The following is a 22,039-nucleotide window of genomic DNA, read 5'->3' on the forward strand; positions in this document are numbered from 1 at the left end:
AAGTACAGATCTTTGTTATATTACCATGCTTTCTCAACTATTTGTCGTGAAGTGAAGATCTGATCCTGATAGCCTCTATTTGGCCTGAATCCAGCTTGTTCTTCACCAAGCTTTTCTTCCACAATTCTTCTGAACTGCTTCTCAAGTATACTTGCATAGATCTTGCCAGGAACACTCAGTAAGGAAATACCTCTGTAATTCTCACATTCAGTTTTATTTCCCTTTTTATATATGGGTACTATTAGAGCTCTACTCCAATCATCGGGAATTCGTCCCTCTGTCCAGGCTTTCTGAACTATGCAGTGCAGCCACTGTAAGACTCTTATACCACCATACTTCAGCATTTCTGGTCGAATATCATCTACTCATGCTGCCTTTGCACATTTCAAGCCTTTGATGGCTTTCTCTACTTCGAGTATGGATATGTATTCCTGACTGTATGCCTGTTGAGTGTTTTTTTACCACTGTGCTATCACTGCTTGTTTCATTTAGCAATTTTTCGAAGTAATTACTCCATACTTTAAGGATATCTTTTTCTTCCATTTTCATGTCACCTTTATCATCTCTAACTTGATTAAACTTAAACTCGATTTCATTTTATAATTTTTTCTGACCAAATAGTGCTGATTGAAAATAAGTACAAAAACAACAAGGAACAGTAACTATACAATTCAATTGTGGGATTACTCATGTAATGTAATCATAAACATACAGATGAACTTTTAAAAGTTTGGCTCTCTACTAAAGCTTTGTCAGAAAGATTGTACCAAAAAAAGTCAGAGTTTTTAAATAGCAGTTTTCTTTTTTTTTAAGTAACTGTTAACATAAATTATGATATGAATTAGTCATTTGACATATCACACAAGCTATGCATTGTAAGACAACCTCTTGTTTAAGGACAATTTAAGAAATCTTCTGTGTTGCAGTCACCTTTAAACAGGATCCAGAACCCCTCATATTACAGGATAGATACTTGGAAGTCTCTTGTAATTCTGTATAACTTATAATCCTTCCATTATGCTATTTATCATGTTTATCTGTATTCTTATAGTTACATTACATGTATAAGTAATCTCACTATTGTATAGTTATTGTTAGCTGAGTAATGATTTCTTCTTGTCAATATTCTCAATAACTTATTCCACAGTTTGCCTAAATCCCTTGTTCTCTGCAATGGGGGGGAAGTGCAATATTACTAAAAGTTGGAAGCCTGTAAATTGGTTGATTTTATTGTTCCACTGATGTCACAGAATGGTTGTGATGATCAATGAAATGAGGTGCAAGCACTGTTAAGTTACAGGACACAGTTTTCTATAAGTGGAATATACTAATGACAAAGCTGTTTTAGAATCTAGTTGTGTTCTTGAATTTTGAACAATGCCCCGCTAAAATTATTGCAGTACTGTTGTGTATATTGTGCATGCATTGAAGTTCTCCTTCTTCTTCTGCAGCTTTCCCCACTTAAGTAGGGTCGCTGTTTGTGGAGTCTCCTCCACAACCTCCTGTCTCGGGCTGTAACCACATCCAAGTTCTTCATCCTCAAGTCCTCTTCCACCAGCTCCCTCCATCTCTTCTTTGGCTGCCCACGCTTCCCCCTCCCTTGCACATCCATCTGCATGACCTTTTTTCCCATATATATTCGTCCTCCCTCCTCATTACATGACCAAACCATCTCAACCTAGCCTCCTGTATCTTTGCTCCTAAATTCGTAACTTTTATTGTTACGAATTTAGGAATGTCATCTCCACTATCTTCATCCTGCTGATGTTATTTTTCCTCAGGGCCACAGTTCCAATAGTATACCTCATAGCTGGTCTCACTACTGTCCTATAGATTTTGCCTTTCAGATTGATCAGCACTTAGTCTTGTATCTTTTTTTGGTAATCACATACACGAGAGACTACTTCCTTGTTCAACCAATATAGTACATTAGTACTGTTGATGAGAAGATAAAAGGAACTTGTTAATATTGAATTTAAGCACATGTAGATTATACTGTAGAAAATATATAATAAAGCATCAATTTCAGGACAGTGGTAGAGGACATAAATAAAGAAGAAATATCTGCTTTTTGTTAAAGTTTAGTACTGTGGTTATCATGTTGTTTTTGTTGTTTTAAGAATTTGTTCTCCCTTCTTTTGAGTTAGATATGTGAAAGAGTATTGAATATGCTTAAAGAGATGTTAGAGAAGAATGGAATAATTACAAGTGACAGTTGTAATGAACAGCAACATGGAAATATTTGTAGAAAATACAAGCAAGGAAGGCATGATTATATAGGCTGCTGTACAACTGTTAAGAATAAAGCCAAAGTGTTAGAGGAAATTAAAAATGCTATGGCAGTGCATACTCAATTCATTTGACTGCATTTTTGTACATCTTAGTATGTTTTTAGCTTTTGCATGCATTCGCAAGTGATATATAATGCATTTTTTACATTTTTCGGCTGTCAAAAGGCATTTGCAAGCTAAATAAAGGCTAGTTTCTGGTTTTCGCTGATTTCCAGTTTTTGCTTCTGTTCTGATCCCTAACATGGCAAATAAGCGTATGGGGGAGGACACCTATATCTGCCAACTTGTGGATATGTGCTCTTACCAATCTCTCCAGTATCTTAATGGCACTCATTGATTGGTGTCTCTTATTCCTCACAATTTAGACCCTTCCTTATGATGCATACATCTAGTTTCCCTGACTGTACACAGTATCTTGTATATATTTCTTTGCACAAATAAATCTCAAACTGACTATTTACATTAACTTTCTTTCATCAAACAGCATTCTCTCCAAGCACCTAACATTAAATCCATCATGAAGACTACTTCCTTCTTATGACTCTACAGCCCAAATCATACCTTGGCCTCCTGGTTTTTTACATCCAACCCTGTCTGTTTGAAACCTTTCTTCTCCAGTTTGGACATTGATGATGTTGCTATCTTCAGTAATGGTATCTATCCATCTAGTTCTTGTTTTTCATTTTGGTCTTTTCTTTGCCATGAATTTTACTATTCATAGTCTTCTTAAGAATATTGTCATTTTTCATATGAACAACATATGAAAAATGTTGTTCTTGCCCCTGTAACTTTTTGAACTTGGTTAAACTACATATTGTATGTTCTTTATACATATAACTCACGGTTGTATTTAATCCTCTAGAGATCATTTATAATTCATTAAGCCAAATTTTTTTACTAAGGATTTTTCTTTCAAAAGCTAAAATCATATTCTTCACTCTTCCTATAAATACTCAGGTTATGCATCCATAGGTAACAACTGGATGGATTATTAATTTATAAATTTGTACTTTAGTCTTCCAATGGATATCTTTTTGAGTTGAATACAAATGAGAGAGAGAGAGAGAGAGAATAAAAAGTGCGATTACCACTCTTTATTCGATTCTGCACTTCTGTTATCTCATTTGGTTGACTTATGATCATTACTCTAAATGTTTAAATTGTTCTATTTTTTCTATTTCAAACTGTCCAGTTTTCACACTTGTATCAGTTAACTGATTCTGCTTGGTATTAATCATTATTTTTTTTTTTTTTTTGTTGATTATTATTTAGCCCTATCTTTTGTGCTGATTTTTATAATTCCATAAATGTTTCCTTGCTTTCTGTTTAGTTCTTAACCTATTACGTTAGTGTCTACTGGCAACAGCAAAATACCTCTATAATTTCCACAATATATATATATGTATTCTTAAATATAAGCAATTCTTTTGGCATTTGTTCTTTCTTCCATGGGGTTTAAAATAAATTTGTATATTTGTCTTCTAGTTTCTTTCCACCAGCTAACTTTAACTTGCTATGCTGGGATTTTATCTATTCTTGAGGATTTGTTGTTCCCCAATGAATGTACTATATTGTTAAGCTCTTGCCTTGATGGTATCTCTACAGATTCAACTTCTACAGTAGTAGTTGATATATAATTTTGAGCTGCAGAAGTAATGTTCCTATTCAGCAATTCATGGAAATATTCTCTCCATTTTATTTAAATTCATTTATTAACATGTTTCCTTGTCCATCTACGCCTATATCTAACCCAGGCCTACATCCTCCTTTAATTTGCCCAATTATATGATATGCTTGTCTGAGATCACTCATCTTCATATATTGTTCTGTTGTGCATGTCATTCCATTAAGGGCTAATCTTATCCTTTTCTCCATTGGGCAGATTTTATCTGTCTCTCATCTTAGTTCTTTATATTTTCCTTCTTTAATCCTAGTCTGGTTTTCTTCCATGATACTCTGTGGGTGGTGTCCAAAACATGGTCAGCCAAGCCTGAATGGCCATAGTTGTGTTTATTGGCCATTTATTGTGGCCATTCGGGCTTGGCTGACCATGTTTTGGACACCACCCACAGAGTATCATGGAAGAAAACCACCATGCTCCACCACAGCAAATTCAAGAAAGAGAGACTTTTCTTAGAAGCAGCAGCAGCTCTCAGAAACCAACCAAATCTTAACAAATACGGTTGCATTAAGCTTCCGAAGATTTGGGAAACACTCATCACCAGAGGTCCCACCTTACATTCCAGGCCACCTACTACCGCCCATAGAGGGCGCTCCACCTAGATAGGACTTTAGTGTCACCCACGTGGTTGGGCTTAGTATTGTAAGTTTTTGTGTGCATGTTACATTAATTGTTTTTGTAATCCCCGTAGATGTCCTAGTGACTAGGACGAAATATAGGAGTATTAAATTCTAATTTAATTCTTTCTGAGTGTTGTAAAAAATCCATTAAACCTCCAACATAATGTCCTCACAGCACTTAAGCCTCTACACAACAAGGTTTCTCAAGTAACTCAAGGTTTCTTGCATAAATCTTACCAGGAACACTCAGTAGGGAAATACTTCTGTAATTCTCACATTCAGTTTTATTTCCCTTTTTGTACATGGCACTATGAGAGCTCCAATCTTCTGGATTTCATCCCTCTGCCAGGCCTTCTGAACTATGCAGTGCAGCCACTGCAACACTTTTATACCTCCATACTTGATCCTTTCTGGTTCAATATCATCTATTCCTGCTGCCTTTCCACATTTCAGGCTTTTGATGGTTTTTTCTATTTCATGTAAGAATATGTATTTCTGATTGCACATCTGTTGATTGTTTTTTTCCTACTGCTGTCCCTGATTGTTTCATTTAGCAATTTTTCATAAATGTAAGTAAATTTACATTTACTAACATTCAGTTGACAGCCATTTTCACATGCACATTATTCCAGCTTATGCAAATCATTCTGCAATTATTTCATGTCAGTTGCATTTTTCGATTACCCCCTATCTCTGCATCATCAGCAAATAGGTGTATGTCTCCTGTTAAATTCTTCCCAATATCATTAATAGAGAGTCTGATTAATAGTAGACCAAGTGATCCCTGAGTGTACACCACTGGTCATCTTAAAACTCATATCTCCTATACACCACTTTATGGTATGTCAGTCAGCCATCCTGTGGATTATGAACCATCCATAGTTCATAATCCACTCCTGTATTCTCCAACTCATGGCAAAACCTTTCAAAAAGTCCAAAGTATCACAACGTATCCATTCCTCTTGTCTAACTTAAATATGACCTTGCATTCATAAACCTTAATTGCAAAGTACAGCGTCTCTGTTGACCTATTTCCATATGCATTCTCTACCAACTTTTTCAAAATCTTCACCATTGCCACTCCATAGATACTGATAGGTCAATAGTTAGAAACGTCAGTCTCTTTACAACCCTTCTGCAATGGGATTATCATACATTCTCTCCACTCCTGTGGAATCTTCTTGTGTTGAGGCTAAATTATACAGCAAGGTTAAAGGAACAGCCAGTTCAACTGAACACTCTTTTAACATCTGTGCTGATATTACAACAGGTCTAGTGTCTCATTATACATATACCTGATTTTCTTCTTTCGGTATAGAGGCATCAGCGAGTTGTCTTGCATTCATCAGTTGAACAATGTCTTCGCATCTGACACCTGCGTTCAGTAGCATTATTCTTTCATATTTATTCTTCCTTTTATGTAGAGCATGACGATAGAATTCTTTTGGGGTTGTCTTTAGCTTGTAGAGCAAGTTTCTTTTCAATACTCAGCTTTCTGTACCATAGTTGTAACTCTTCTAGTCTGTGCCTTATAATTTTCATAATTGATATCATCCTTCCACATAATCTTTTTCTTAAAAATCTCATGCTTAATAAGATTGCAATTTCACTCTCATGTTTATTCTTTGAACTCCAGGGATACATTCCAGTATTGCATCATTGATGTATTTTTAATACTTTCCAGTGCTGCTGTATCCTTTTCATCTAGCAACTATTTGCAATAAAGAGACCAAAATTATGAAAATAGGTAGGAACATGGCAAATTTAATGACAATTGAAATATTTCATCTATTTAGGCAAAATTTTAGTGAAGATAACCATCTGAATATGGATATAGGTAATGGAGTATGCAGAAGTGGTATGGAATAAGTTTGAAATTAGCCAAAACACTAAACTAGCTATATCAGAGTGACCATACGGCATCTGTGGATGCCCACTGAACATATAAACATATAGAAAGTTTGGAGACCACAGACATGAGAGTTCTGAGAAACATCAAGGGAATAAATAGGTGGCTTCAATAGCCGAAGAATGTCAGAAGCTAATCTAAGATGGTATGGGCACTTAAACAGAGTTGGAAAGGAAAGGTAGTAAAAGTTTTGATGCAATATGGTAGGAAAAAGATAAGAGGAAGACCAATATCTAGATGGATTGATGCAGTCAGAAGTGCTCTAGGAGATAGATGCATAAGATCTGACAATATTGCGATGAGTGATCACTGATGGTGAAACTAGCATAGACAATTGCGGTGCATCTAATAAGCTGGTCACTGAGTGTTTGTGCATGTGAGTGGTCAGCTCATCAGCTTACTGTGGTATGATGAATAAGGAATTTGTTGGTGATATAAATAAATAAAATATATAAATAAATCAGCCAACACCTTTTATTCCATTTTAGGAAGTAGGCGAGGCCTTTTAACCTGATCTAGCTTTTGGAGACTGAATGGGCAGTTCAATCACCACCCACTGGTAGCCAATCAGTGGGTAGTGATTGAATAAGCAGCAACCAATGAAGAGATGGGCAAATAAGTGCTGCCATCTCATGGTACCTAACCGTAACAGGATGTGTTACTGTCTGAAATAATGTTGGTTTCTATGGTTGATTTTCTTGAGTTTAAGGGATGAAAAACCCGAGTTTCCAGGAGGAAAAAAAACCTGCTTGCCCATGCCAGAGATTGTTGTATAGAAGAGCAGTGATGTATCTTAGGTGGTTAGCGCCCATCCAGGTTGAATGTCATGCAGTTAAATACACTGTGAGGTTGTGAATGTGGTTAGGTGAGGTGTATGTTTAACACCATTGAGTAAGGTGTTGATGAAGCCAATATAATTTTGGTGCTACAATGATAGTACCTGTGTCTAAGATATCCCTAACGTTGTATATACAATATAGAAATATATGGTAGCAGTGTACGTACCAGATGATGTCGTTTGCAGAAGGAACGTTTATGGGATATGCTAGGCACTGGACATCACTGTAAGGCAATTGCTCTGTCGAAAATCAGTTCATTTTGGAAAACCAAAGTTAGGAAAAAACACATTGATTACAAACTCACAAGTTACAGGAAATGCTGGTGATTAAAAAAAAAAATAAAATAAAATAATAAAAAAAAAAGTTAATGTGAAATTTGGCATTGTTTGGACCTCGCAATATTTTCATAGTCAAGTTGATATGAAGAAGTGGCCAATCGCAGACAATGATCCAAATGATTGTTTGTAATTTGGATTCTTAATTGATTTTTTATGACGGTCATATTTGATAAAGCGGATTCTGACAAGTATGTCGATCCGAAATACAACAGAATTTTTCGCGCAATATCAGTTAATATTGGGAATTTTTCGTTTATTACGTCCAAATGACTTCATTGTTTATTTATTTTAAATGTAAACTATTCTGAATGTTTATTATCTCAAGTTCTACTTCAGCTTGGTTTATATCAAACAACACACTAATTTTATTTGAAATTTCTGTGATGTTCAAGTTTTCTTGAAATAGATTATTGATAAAAGATACAATCATTTCAGTTTTATTAAAATCTTTAAATCTTGAATTTATTTCTTCCTCAACTAATTCTATTTCACGAATAAATTCTTTTAAATCATAGCAAAGCATTTCTTGATTTTGTTTAAAAAATTTTAATAAATATGGGAGATGTCTAAATTTGCAGTCATTTAAAGTTTTCTTTAATAAAAGTAAGTATTGTTGGAAAGTTTTTATTGAACTTAACATGTCAAATAAATTTTTATCTCTACCTTATAACACTAAATTTAAATTGCTTAATTTCGTACAGAAATCTACTAAAAATGATAAGTGTAACAACCATCTTTTATCACCCAATTGTGGATAAATATCTCCTTTTTCATCAAGAAAAAATTTTATATAGTTAATTAATACAAGAAATCTTTCTAACAAATGACTTCTGCTGAGCCAGCAAATATTATTGTACAACAGAAGTTCCCTGTCATCATCTGCCTGTAATTTAAATAACTGCCATTGCAGGGCTTTTCCTTGAACAGAATTTACAATTTTAAATGTAATATCCAAAACATCTTTTTTGTTTAATCTTTTACCACACAGTACTTGTTGGTGAATAATTCAGTGGTACGTTAAAAAAATCTGGATATTTGTCATTCATTTTTACATAATGAAATGAAGCCTGATTTATTACCTATCATTGCAGGAGCACCATCAGTAGTAATAGACACAAGTTTATAAAGCAGAAGTTTGTGTTGTTTCACAAATTCATTAAATGCCGAAAAAATGTATTCTCCCCTAGTCCTTCCCAATAATGGTATAATTTTCAAAAGTTCTTCTTTACTTGAATAATCTTGAAATACCATGCGAATAAATACCATTAACTGAGCAATATCAGTGAAGTCGTTTGATTCATCAAATTGTAATGAAAACGCAACACACTGGTGAATGTTTGAAATAACTGAGTATTCAGATCGGCACTTAAAATTTCAACTCTTCTCATAACTGTTGTTCTGGAAAGTTGTAAATCTTTAATATTCAATGATTTTATTTTTAAAATCAGAAAATAAAGATTCTGCTGCTGCAAGAAACGATTCTTTTATTAACTCTCCATCAGTAAAAGGCTTTTTTTGCTTTTGCTAATAAATGATACACTTTCAAAGGTGCAATAGTGACTGATGTTGGTTTATTTATTACTTTCGAAATCATATTCTGTTGTCCAGAAAGTCCTGCCTTTAAATTTATAATTTTTGATTTACGTATTTCGGAATTTTGGGGAAAATCTTCATCATATTTTGCATGTAGCGATCGAAAATGTCTCTTAATATTACCTTTTTTTGGAATTGCTACAGATGAATTACAAATCAAACAACAACACTTTCCATTTACCATTGTAAAGAAAAAAATCTGTTTCCCATGCCTTGTGAAAATGATACGTCTTCGATTCCTTTGATACACTCATGATTATCCTCAAATTAAAAAAAAAACACATACGATGTGCTTTTATTATACGTCTACTTTTGTTATCCATTCGTTACTGCGACATTATAAACTTTATTATTTAACTTTGTATACTTGTAATTTCTATTAATTACTTGTGATTCTTTTACTCCATACTTTATTCTCCGTTATTCTAATTTGCTGTGCGCGCTTTCTCTCTCTCGGAATCTCTCTTGTTTATCTTATTACGTGCTATGTTTATCTACCTTTCACATTACGAGTCTTATGCCTAAGATATTAGAAAATTTATTTAAAATGAGACTACGCCACTAATATCTTTGATTAGCAAAAAGAACTCAAATATACGGCTGGTAGATTTCTCTCTCTTTCTCTAACACAAATTCCTACATTAAAACTTTCACAAACAGTCGTGCTCTATTCTTTTTCTTAATTTCATGCTTTGCCCAACTCACTTAGATTCTCACTCAACAAGTATGTTGAGTGAGAATCTAATTTATTTTAGAAACAGTGCAGTTGTAAATAAACAAATAGGCAGCACTCTTTTAACAAGAAAGTCAAATGACAATTATTTACATTACTATGAAATATACACAATTTTAACCTTATGGAGATTGCTTTTTCTATCCATCTATAAAAACTCTTTAGCAAAAATTAGAACCGTCTTTCTTCAACATTAAATACTTTCTTTAACACATAATGTTACCTACTCTCAGTTTACAAATTTTTACTTATTAATCTCTAAGCTTACTCTTAAAGAGGTTACCTAAATCTGTGTTAAATTATCTTTACACATTTGATATCAACCTCTAACATGCCAATTGATTCTCTTATGGACATTAAACATATATCTTAAAAGTCTTTCTTGTATCAACTATAACAGGAATTATATAAAAGTTTTGAACTTACAAAGGCTCTGTATCTCACATTCAGTCAAAAGTCTTTCACTAAAAGTTCTATGGCAATTGTTTACTCTCAGATTTTCTTCAGGAAATTTTGGCTCGACTGCATCTCGTCGGGAACATAGCGGGCTGTGGGATCATTCAGCTCTGGAAAAAGGTTACTCTCCCTCGGCAACAAGAAAAGGAGACACACACATAATGCACTGGCTGCTTAGCCTTGGTTGCTTCAACTGTAATTTTGGAAGTATTTTGTAATGTAGTTTTTCTCTAGAATAAGTTTTTTCTAATAAACATAAATAATTGTTTATGTTTATAATATAAGTGTTTTAATTTATAAGGTGAAATACTTGATATAATAATAATATATCCTGAAATATTAAACAAATACATCTAGGCATGAGCAGCATTATGCACGTGCCACTCAGCCGTAGCTAACTTTTCATAATGGAAAAACCATACTTTTTTTAATATTGCTATAAGTTATAATTATAGATATATAATAAACTAATGATTACCTCAAAAAATAATCCCCTGCATGACTGATCAGCATTTGTAATTCCAGCTAAAGTGATAACTTTGCTAGTCAAAGAAACAGTTTTGCTTACTGCAAAAATATTTTAATTTTCTTAATAAAAAAAAATGAATATTTTAAAAATGTTTAATGTAATGATATGCAGTGTTATGCATCATAACACAACACTGTTGTGTATCCATAATTTGTGCAAGACTCCTAACTTAATTTTTTAAGTGGGTGTAGTCTGCTGATTCTAGAGTTTTTTCCAAAATTTTAGCATTTGTGTTGGAGATAAAAATTTATACCAGATGATACATGTTGCAAAAATACAACACCTACTTATTTCTGAAAAAGAAAATGTACAACCTACTTGAATATGTATTACATTTTTGAGATGTGCAAGATTAACTTATTTTATTTCTTTAAACCATTATACAAGGATACTTATATTTGTTATACATTTGCCATTCTTTTATAGCACTTTTTGCTGTTCCAAAAAACTACAAATTGGTAGCAGCACCTCTTTTTGAACTGTATGATAACCAGCAAGGTTATGGGCCTATTATTTCCAGTCTACCACAGTCTCTTAGCAGGTAATTTTTTAACCAAATATTTTTTGGCATGCAAGTAAAATCATAATCTGTTTTGGAAAGTCATTGTATTAGTTGACAGTAGAAAAAGTGAATTACTGAAGTATGCAACTTCCAATAGATTCTTTACAGATAGACATTAAGTTGACAGAAGCTAATTAATTAGCATATGGTTGAAACATGTTTTCATACTTCAGAATGAAGTTTATCATGTCTTCCATTGCACTAAAAAGTGTTGAATTGGATAATGGCTTAAGTTTTATCACTGATAAACAGCAAAAGCTAACACATTTGATCAATGTGTTTTGTGTTGCATGAAATTCAGTGTGTTTATCTTCTTTTCTCTGTCATCATAAAACAAAACAGATGGATAGGCATGGCCTTATGTTGCTTCAGTTTTGTTATATTTGTGAATTAACACGACAGACTACATTTTTCATATTTCAATGTTTTTCAACTTCATACGTTTTTTATACATTAATAAGAATGTCTCATATGAGCATCAAAACACATTGCCTACCAAAACTATACCAGCTTAATCATTTTCATTGCTTTTCACTTGAGGTCTTAAATACACTGGTATCCAAAAGCTAAAGACGAACTACATTTTTATCTGTATATGAAAAAATTGTTGATGACTACAGCCAATATGGACATAAATTTATTGCCAGCATACTAATAAATTATATTACACAGAAAATATGTTATAAATTTTTCAAGAACATTCTTGCAATGGTAAGCAACACCACTTTCATGCCAGATCAAATATTATTTAGAATCAGGGGAAAGACTAAAATGACTCATGTGTAAAGAGTACATTACCCCATTGCTGTCTTGTCCAATTTTTATGGATACAACACCACAAAATGTGCTCTGTGATGAGCTGTGTATAAAGGGATGCAGACTACAGGCCTTTGGGCATATAAGCATATTTGTTGCAGATGTCTTGCCACAGTTTATTGCGATATCTGCATACCTGTGCTTGAATGGAGCCGACATGCAAGCTGACCTGCCATGGTGCATCGATTACATTTTGCCGTTATAACCAAAAATCTGTCTTCATGCTCCAGTGAGGGTGAATGTCTGGAACACATTCCATTGGGTTGAAACACTGCCCAGAGTCTAGATAAGATGCTAAGTGAGATTCCAAACTCTCTCTCTGGCATTATCAGTAATTCTGCAGCCTTCTTTCAGCTTTCCAAGCTGAAAGAAGGCTGCAGAATTACTTTCTTCTTTCATTCTTCCCCAGATTAAATCATTTAGATGATGTCTTTGAGACATTACAAGAATCCAAGTTTGCAACTTTATTCCTTCACGAAAAGAGCTTCCTTCAAACATAATTTGCTCAGCATAGAATTTTGCCTTTTATCCTGTTGTGTGCTACCACATGACCCCTTTGTGCGCAATTCAAAAATTTGAATGTATATCTGCTTTCTACTTGAAATCGGCAGTTATACAAATTGCCACAAGAGCTGATTCATCTAAATTTGCGGTTGTAATCATCAGAAATAGTGTTCGTTCTTAGCTATTATTGGATACCAGTGTACAACTTATTTAAACAAAACTGGCATATCACTCCAAGATGGACAAAATTTGTGATATAACTTTCAGAAAAATTGTATTGCTGTTATCTAAAATCATAGTAAGAACAATGAAGGTCACCAGATTGTCAAAATACCATCTCAGAAGCCATGCAGAAATGGTGAGAAGAGATAATACGCACTTCCACTAGGTGTAACTGTGTGGGAAGGGGAAATACTACAGGGAAGGATGACAAGTTTAAAGGCAAATCTGACACTTGAGTAACACGCTTCAATACAGTTCAGTCGATACTAATTTATATTGAGTTCAGTGAAGTGCAAATTGTAAAACTCCTCAAATAGTTATTGTGAACTTCTGATGGAAATCAGACTTGAGCACTAATGGCAGTGCTTGGAAAAAGTACTGTGGCAGATGAATTATTATTATCAGGTTTTTCTGTCAGACTGAAGTTCATGTAGAGCAGCAGTGGGATGGACATGAATTACCAAGTTTCTTTATGCTTAACTAACATGTAATGCCTACCAAAAGTGTTTGAAGTTACTTTAATGAATAAAGAATTTTACTGTTATCATTGCAAAAGCTGCAGGAGGTAGAATAACAGCATAAAAAATGTTTTTTCTAGAGAGGTCATAAAATGCTATCATATATATGAGAGATAATTAAAAATGTCCATATAGAATTTTTTCACAAGGAAAATGTACTATTTTCACTTTATCTTCAGGTTACTTAGAGGTATCTTCTTTGAAGAATAATCCCCTTGATTATATGGGGATTCTCAGATCTTTCTGGTATTCTGTAGGAACCAGGTGCTCGTAGACCATTTGTTGAGGATATTTTCAATGGCATGCATATCAAAGATGTTGAATGTTTCTCTGCATGGTCACCATCATTATCAATTTCTTGATATGTACCCCCAAGGAGTGCACAATTATCACTACAACAGTGCATGATTAAGTTTAACCATTATGGCATTATGGTAATGGCTGACTGTATACCTAGAGTCTGAATAGTAAATCAAGTAGGGGTTAAATGGATGAATAACACCATTAAGCTTGAGCTGCAAAAAAAAGAAACAACTATGGAGGGAATTTAAGGAGAAAGGTGACCTGCAGGCACACGAACGGTATAAAGCTCAGGCCAGAAAGGTAACGAGTGTGGTAAGAAAAGAAAAGCGGATTATGAAAGGGAATTAGCCATGAAAGTTAAAGAGAATCCCAAATAGTTTTTTCGATATGCTGCAAGTAAAAGAAAAAATGTATACGGCAGAATGCTTTTAAGGAATACTGATAGTAGGGAAGTAACCGAATTAGTTGATATAGTGGAATTACTGAGCTAGCACTTTGCAAGAGTATATCATCCAGATGGTGATATTGCAGGAATGAAAGCACCAATAGCTTATACGGGAATTGTGGTGAATGAAGTGGAGGTGAATAGTCTATTACAAAACCTCACTGTGAATACATCTGTGGGATTGGATGGTATACCAGATCGGGTCTTACATGAAGCGACTAAAGAATTGTCAGTGCCCTTGACCATTTTGTTTAATTTGAGTCTCGGGTCTGGGTTAGTCCCGAGGGGGTGGAAAGAGGCGAAAATAGTTCCACGACCGATCAACATATCAGGAGTCATTGTCAAAGTCTTGGAGAAAGTAGTAGTCAAGAGAAAAATACAGGAATGGATAGATGAAAATGGGATACTGTATTGGGGACAGCATAGTTATGTGAAGGGTAGATCATGCCTCAGTAACTTGCTCACATTTTATAACACAGTGACGGCTGAACTGGATAAGGGTAATGGGTTTACAGTGATACTGCTGGACCTTGCTAAGGCCTTTGACAGAATACCACATGGAATTCTAATCAGTAAACTGCAGCATATGGGGATGGATATAGGGTTAGTGAGATGGACAGCAGGTTGGTTGATGGAGAGATATCAGAGAGTAGTCTATTCAGGAGTAGATTCCAAAAGACAGCCTGTGGCTATTGGTGTGCTGCAGGGTTCTGTTCTTAGACCACTACTATTTAATTTATTCATTAACGATATAGGAAAGGATCTGAGAGGAACTGTTCATTTGTTTGCTAATGATGCAAAGTTGGGTAGAGCAATAATGAATGCACATGATGTCAAAATTTTGCAGGATGATTTGGATAGATTGGAGGACTGGGCTAAGGAGAATGGATGTCAATTTAATGTGGCAAAATGTAAGGTTATGCATTTTGGGATGAAAAGATTAGCAGCAGTATACCACATTGGTGGAACTGTACTCCAGGAGATTGACGAGGCCAGGGATTTGGGAGTGTTGGTGGAATAGGGTGTTGAAGTTTAGAGGGCACATTGCAAAAGTGGCTAAATCAGCTCATCAAATCACTTGGTTACTGAAGAATACTTTGACGAGCAGAGACAAGCATGTTATTGTTCCTCTGTATCGAGCCCTGATAAGACCCGATCTTGACTACTGTGCCAGATTTGGGCACCAGGGTTTCTTCTTGATGGGGAGGAGGTGGAGAAGATCCAGAGGCGAGTGACCAAGATGATAGCAGGTCTATGGAATGAACCTTATGAGAACAGATTGAAGATTTGTGGGTTGCAGAAATTTGGTGAAAGGCAGAAAAGGGGTGATATGATTGAGACATTCAAATTACTGAAGGGTTTCTATGAGATTAATTCAGAGGATATTTTTGAAAACAGGACTGGTGGTGGGAGGACTAGTGGCCATCCATGGAAACTGGACAAGGGTGTTAGAGCTAGGTTTTTTACTTGGAGAGTGGTGAATGAGTGGAATAGGCTGCCAGAGTCTGTTGTGGGTGCTATGACTGTGAATGAGTTCAAGGCAAAGTATGATAGATACTGTGTGAATGTTGAATAGTTGTTCTTGACATGATGTTTAGGGCCTCCCTCGATGAGTCTAAAGACTCCTTGGAGTTCATAGGAGATTATTACTAATCTCCTATGAACAATTTTCCAGTCTGTCTATCTCACTTGTCATATCTTATATTTCTATCTTCTAGAGCAGTTTCCTAAAGTGTGGTATGTGTACTCCCAGCAGTACATAAAAAGTCTTTAGGGGGTACAAGGCATTTTTTTTAAAAAAACATTTTCATTACCTTTTTTTTTTACTTTTATATTTTTGTTGCTATATTGTCACAGATAAGTGCCAGCCTATTCTATAATTAATTTTTCAATAACTACAAAATCTAAAGGAAGTGTTAATCAAAATATGTCTCCTGGCATGTACAGGCTAACTACTGTTAAGGCTGCGATTAACGGCACAATCCCCTCGCATGGTTCAAACTGCATGCATTAAACCATGCCATTAGAAACCCACACTAAATTTCAGAATCATTTGTATCTGAAATTTAGTCATCAGCAATTGTTTCAACCGTGCATGCTTATATACATATTTAATTGTGTTTGTATCATAATTTGTGGAGATGTACAAGTTATATGCACACTGATCTTTCTTTTTTGGCATTTGTGCTATTGGTTATTAAGAAATCTTTGAAGTGCAGTTTTAATAATAATTAATATTAAATATGGTTAACTAGTATTAATATCTCCCTTTTGTATTTCTTAAACTCTTTTACATGGATCACTGGTTAAAAATGCATCATTTGAAATGCACAATAGAAAATAGTGAAGGAAATAAAAATGATTGTGTTAACTGTGAGAAAGAACACATTGTATCAGGATCAGATATTTGTAATAAAAGTAATGAATGTGAGTGAGCCATTAATTTATTATAACACTAATATAAAAATATAAATACCTTTATAGTTATTCGTGCTTGAATGAAATATAACGTCTTCAATTCCCTTGGCCTAAGGGAGGGGTAGGCTGATCTTACTAAAATTTCAGAAAGGGTATGTGAGTACTAAAAGTTTGGGAAATGCTGTTCTAGAGCACATCTGACAACATCAGTCCATGTATATCTTGATCTTTTCCCTGCCATCTTGACAATATTTATTTTGCTAACATTTCTTCTCCCATTCTGTTTAAGTGACCATACTACCTTAGATTAGTTCTGTTTACACATTCAAAATGCTAACAGGATCAAGTTCCTTCGTTATATCTTCACGTGTAATATGGTTTTGCCATTATTGCCATATGTTCGCTCCTTGATCGCTCTCTCTCGCAGAACTTTCATATCTGTGTTCTCTAGTCTATTTTGTAACCCAGCTCTCAGCTCCATAAGTTAAAATTGGTTTTGCCATTATTGCCGTATGTTCACTCCCTGATCTCTCTCTCGCAGAACTTTCATATCTGTGTTCTCTCGTCTATTTTGTAACCCAGCTCTCAGAACAATAAGTTAAAATTGGTTTGAACACTGTCTTGTATACTGCTAGTTTAGCATTTTGGCTAATTTCTTTCTTATTCCATATAAATTTATTCAAGTGGCGTCCTGCCATACCAGCTTTGCTTATTCTGTTGTCTTCATGTTGGAGGCTTAATGGATTTTTTACAACACTCAAAAAGAATTAAAATAGAATTTAATACTTCGTATATTTCCTATATGAGAGCTGCTCTTTTTGAGCATATCTCTTTCTGAGAGATACCCACAGAGTATCATGGAAGAAAACCACCATGCTCCACCACAGCAAATTCAAGAAAGAGAGACTTTTCTTAGAAGCAGCAGCAGCTCTCAGAAACCAGCCAAATCTTAATAAATACGGTTTCATTAAGCTTCCGAAGATTTGGGAAACACTCATCACCAGAGGTCCCACCTTACGTTCCAGGCCACCTACTACCGCCCTTAGAGGGCGCTCCACCTAGATAGAACTTTAGTGTCACCCACGTGGTTGGGCTTAATATTATAAGATTTGTGTGTGCATGTTATATTAATTGTTTTTGTAATCCCCGTAGATATCTAGGACGAAATATAGGAAGTATTAAATTCTATTTTAATTATTTTTGAGTGTTGTAAAAAATCTATTATGCCTCCAACATGATGTCCTCACAGCACTTAAGCCTCTACACATGTATTCTGTTGTCTGTTTCCATATTTAGTTTACCATGTTCACTAAAAATCGTGCATAAATAGCCAAAGTATTTTAATTGTTCTGTAGATTGTCCATTTAGGATGTAGCTAATGTTTCATTGTTTCTGCTCCTTTTCTTAGTCTTTGGTTTTATTGCCGATTTTCATACCAAATTTGTTATAGCAATTATTTAATTTAATTTTGCAGAGACTTATATTAAATTTAAGAATATAACATTATATGCAACAAGAAAATTTTTCATAAATTTTCTTCTTTTCTACAACTGCCTCTTTAAGTTCTTGCACCATGGAATTTTTATTTTCCTGTCTTCGAGGACAACTTCACCAAATGCCTCTCTGACTGAATCAGTGAATGTTTTCCTCAGAGTTTGCTATTCAAACTAATTAAGTTCTTTCTTTTTCATCTGAAAATTGAGACGTAAGTGGAAGAATTCATTATAAAATATTAATACCAAAAACACGTTTAATATTTTTATTAAAATTTTTGGCTAACTTTCATAGCCATTATCAATATAGTTATGGGAAAATTCAAAAAAGAATTTAATTGAAAGCATGTGATATTATATGCACTATAGGCTGCAGGAGAATAGCTCCATCTGCATTAATAGATATTCAAAATAAATTGCAATAAATTAATTTAGTTAATTATTTTTAAATTATAAACAATGTTTAATTACAATTATGGAACACATGAATGGTGAGTATTTGGTTAATATAACTTCCCAAAATTGAGAAAGTTTTAGGCAAAAATAGCAAGATTACTTTGTCAGATTAATGTACAAGTTGTTTTCTGTCCAGTTCACAAACCTAATACATTCCTTATCTCACCAAAAGAACAATATCCTCCTCTGTCTTATCCTGGAGTTTATAGAATCCCCTGCTCTTGTGGCTTATGTTATTATGGGCAAACTGGTCGATCTGCACAAATTCGTCTGGAAGAACATGAGGAATACATTTCTCTTAATGAACCCAACAAATCGAGTTTAGCAAACCACTACGCTTTATCTACAAAACACAGAATTTCGTAGAATAAAACTAGTGTTACATAGCTAGTTACTTCTAGAAAGACTCGACAAAGAAAGCTGTGAAGCAACACATTCACAACCTGAATCTGAACAAAAATAATTGCCTAAAACTTTCTCAATTTTGGGAAGTTGTATTAACCAATACTCACCATTATCGTTCCATAATTGTAATTAAATATTTTTTATAATTTATAAATAATTAACCAAATCAATTTATTGTAATTTATTTTGAATATCTATTAATGCAGATGGAGCTATTCTCCTGCAGCTGATATTGCACATAATATCACGTGCTTTCAATGAAATTGTTCTTTTTTGGGTTTTCCTACAACTGTATTAATGGCTATGAAACTTAACCAAAAATTTTACAATAAAAATATTAAACGTAAATGATTCTGTATTAATATTTTATAATGAATTCTTTCTTTTTTCTTGAATAATATTTGTATAGTTGAGTATATGGTTCACCTCTTAAGAGCTGCTCAATTTTAATTCTTTTTGAAACTTTCTTAGATTTCTTTTCCATATAATATTTATTTTTCTCCTGCTTACAACTAAGCAATGTTCGCTTCTGATTTCAAATTGCTTGTATTCTGAACCAGCGTGAAAATATCACTGTTAACATTCACATGTCAATGAGATGTTTCTTTTTTCCTGCATCTTTTCTCCATTTTTTTCTGAAAGATTTCTTTATGCCAGGGATTTATCCTACCATGCTGTTTAGATCAATGACCAGCTTTTTCATTTTCTTTGTGTCTGCTGCCTTCTCTAAAGATTTGGAAATTTTTTTCACTTCTTCATTAACAGAATCTTATGTGGGACCTTAGGCATAAATAAGTTTCATTGCCCATTGCCTCATTTTGAAATTTTCCCAATTTGAAGTTTGGTGTTGAATGGTATAGCTACTCCTTCTTTCACTGATCACTGTTGCCTGAATATAGCATCCTATATTTATTATTTAGCAGGATCTTGATTGTTTTAGTCTTCTTTGTTGCAATAACACCAATTAGGTTCACTTGGTTCTTTTTCTTGACAAAAACAGCAGGTGCCTTGTTTAACTGGATTATGTCCTAATCATCATGAAATTTCATTATGTTGTGCATCACGCTTGTTTTGGTTTTAATCCAAGAAAGAATACCATTTGGTCAGCTAAGTCCCATTTTGCAGCCCATCCTCATTTATTCATTATCCATTGGATAATGGAACACATCATCTGCATGTGAAGATGATGATGATTGCACATTATATTAGAAGTGGCAATTGGTTTCTGGCATTCCTTAAAGGTTATGTGGAGGTCTCCTCCTAGTTATCTCTTTTTTCACCCCATGTGGATAGTCATAGTGATAGCATTGGCTTCATATTTGTCATGCCTCACTTCTTTGACCAATAACCTCTTCCATCATGATGACCATTTTGTCTTGGAATTAGCCATAAACCAGTGACTCTTCCTCTGTAATAATAACAAAAATGTATAACAGTTTTGTTACACATTGTCACATGCTCTTCTGGCTGATCCTGTGTGAGAAATCAGAGCACAGATTTTGTTTCATTCTGAGATCTTATGTTACTATCCCTGTCACATGCTAAGTTAACCATCAACAATACTTCCTATTGCCAAATGTTGGTGTGCACAAATTAATGCACTGGCACATTCATTCAGTAATTGCTTTAGTTTGTGTTATTGTCGATTGGAATGTGCTTTTTAAATGGGAATACTACTCACCATCTTGGATTGACTCACTTGGTTCTTTGAATAATTTTTATTCTTTGAAGGGGAAAAAAAAAAAAACCAACAAAAAAAACCTTGATAGGCTGACTGAAAACATCAGGAATAGGGTAATACTAATTAGGATTAATTTGCACTTTTGCTCAGCTTCATTCGGCAGGTCTTGACATGTTCCAAAATCGGTTGTTTCTCATGGTTTTTTACATTCTCTGATCTTCTAACATCATATCAAATTCCTGATATTCCTCAAGGAGTGAACAGGATATGAAGTACTGCATGAAGAACTTGCATCATTACTAACTTCCTATCTACAATTTTCCTCCAAATCAATCTGTTACCTGTCAAGAGTTCATTATCAGATCTTATATTTCTATTCTTCTAAGGTGCTTTTTACTGTATCAATCCACCTATATCTTGATCTTCCTCTGGGTTTTTTTCTCGCCAACCAAGCAAAGAATACTTGTTTTGCTAATCTTTCCTCCCCCATTGTTTGACCATACCACCTAAGATTAGCTCTGCTAACACATTCCTGGATGCTAACAATATTAAGTTCTTTCCTAATATCCTCGTTTTTAATATGATATTGCCATTAATGCCATCTGTTCATGCCTCTAATCTTTCTCAGGACTCTCATATCTGCAGTCTCTAGTCTTTGGTCAAGTGTTTTACTTCTGACCCAGCTCTCAGATCCATAAGTTAAAACTGGTTTGAACACTGTTTTGTATACAGCTAATTTAGTGTTCCGACTAATTTCTCTCTTATTCCATATGAATTTATTCAATTGACTTCCCACCATACAAGCTTTGCTGATTCTGTTGTCTATTTCTATATTGAATTTACCATCTTCACTAAAAATCGTGCCTAAGTGGCTGAAATGTTTTACTTGTTCCACAGGTTCCCTGTTCACAACGCAGTTGACATTTTCAACAATTCTACCTATTTTCATTGTCTTTGTCTTTTTAATGCTGACCTTCATACCCTATCTATTACAACAGTTATTCAATTTAGTCAGAGAACTGTACCTCCTCAGTTTAAAATTTCCATTCACCATCATCATCATCATCAAATTCCTGACATGTTCCCGGAAGGAGTGTACAGGATATGATTGTACTACATGAAAAATTGACACCATTACTAATTTCCTATCTACAATTTTTCTCCAGATCATTCTATTACTTGTCAAGAATCCAATATTGTCATTAAGATCTTATTTCTATCGTTTAA

General features: G+C 34.3%; 1 protein-coding gene across 3 annotated transcripts in view; it reads left to right on the forward strand.

Annotated features, from left to right (window-relative positions):
• The window catches only part of LOC150096555 (cleavage and polyadenylation specificity factor subunit 5-like), a 181,255-nt gene that overhangs the window by 90,061 nt on the left and 69,155 nt on the right, over nt 1–22,039 (forward strand). For 2 of the 3 annotated variants that reach the window (XM_090407939.1, XM_090407938.1), the window contains exon 6: nt 11,416–11,530. In XM_090407939.1, the coding sequence (XP_090264065.1) occupies nt 11,416–11,530 (115 nt within the window). Of the gene's footprint in view, nt 1–11,415; nt 11,531–22,039 lie in introns of those variants that run through there. The other variant, XR_016549787.1, reaches the window with a different exon arrangement.

The sequence above is a fragment of the Typopeltis vanoorti genome, chromosome 18 (genome assembly GCF_054136105.1).
Source record: "Typopeltis vanoorti isolate ZY-2024b chromosome 18, IOZ_Tvanoo_1.0, whole genome shotgun sequence".
NCBI lineage: Eukaryota > Metazoa > Arthropoda > Arachnida > Uropygi > Thelyphonidae > Typopeltis > Typopeltis vanoorti.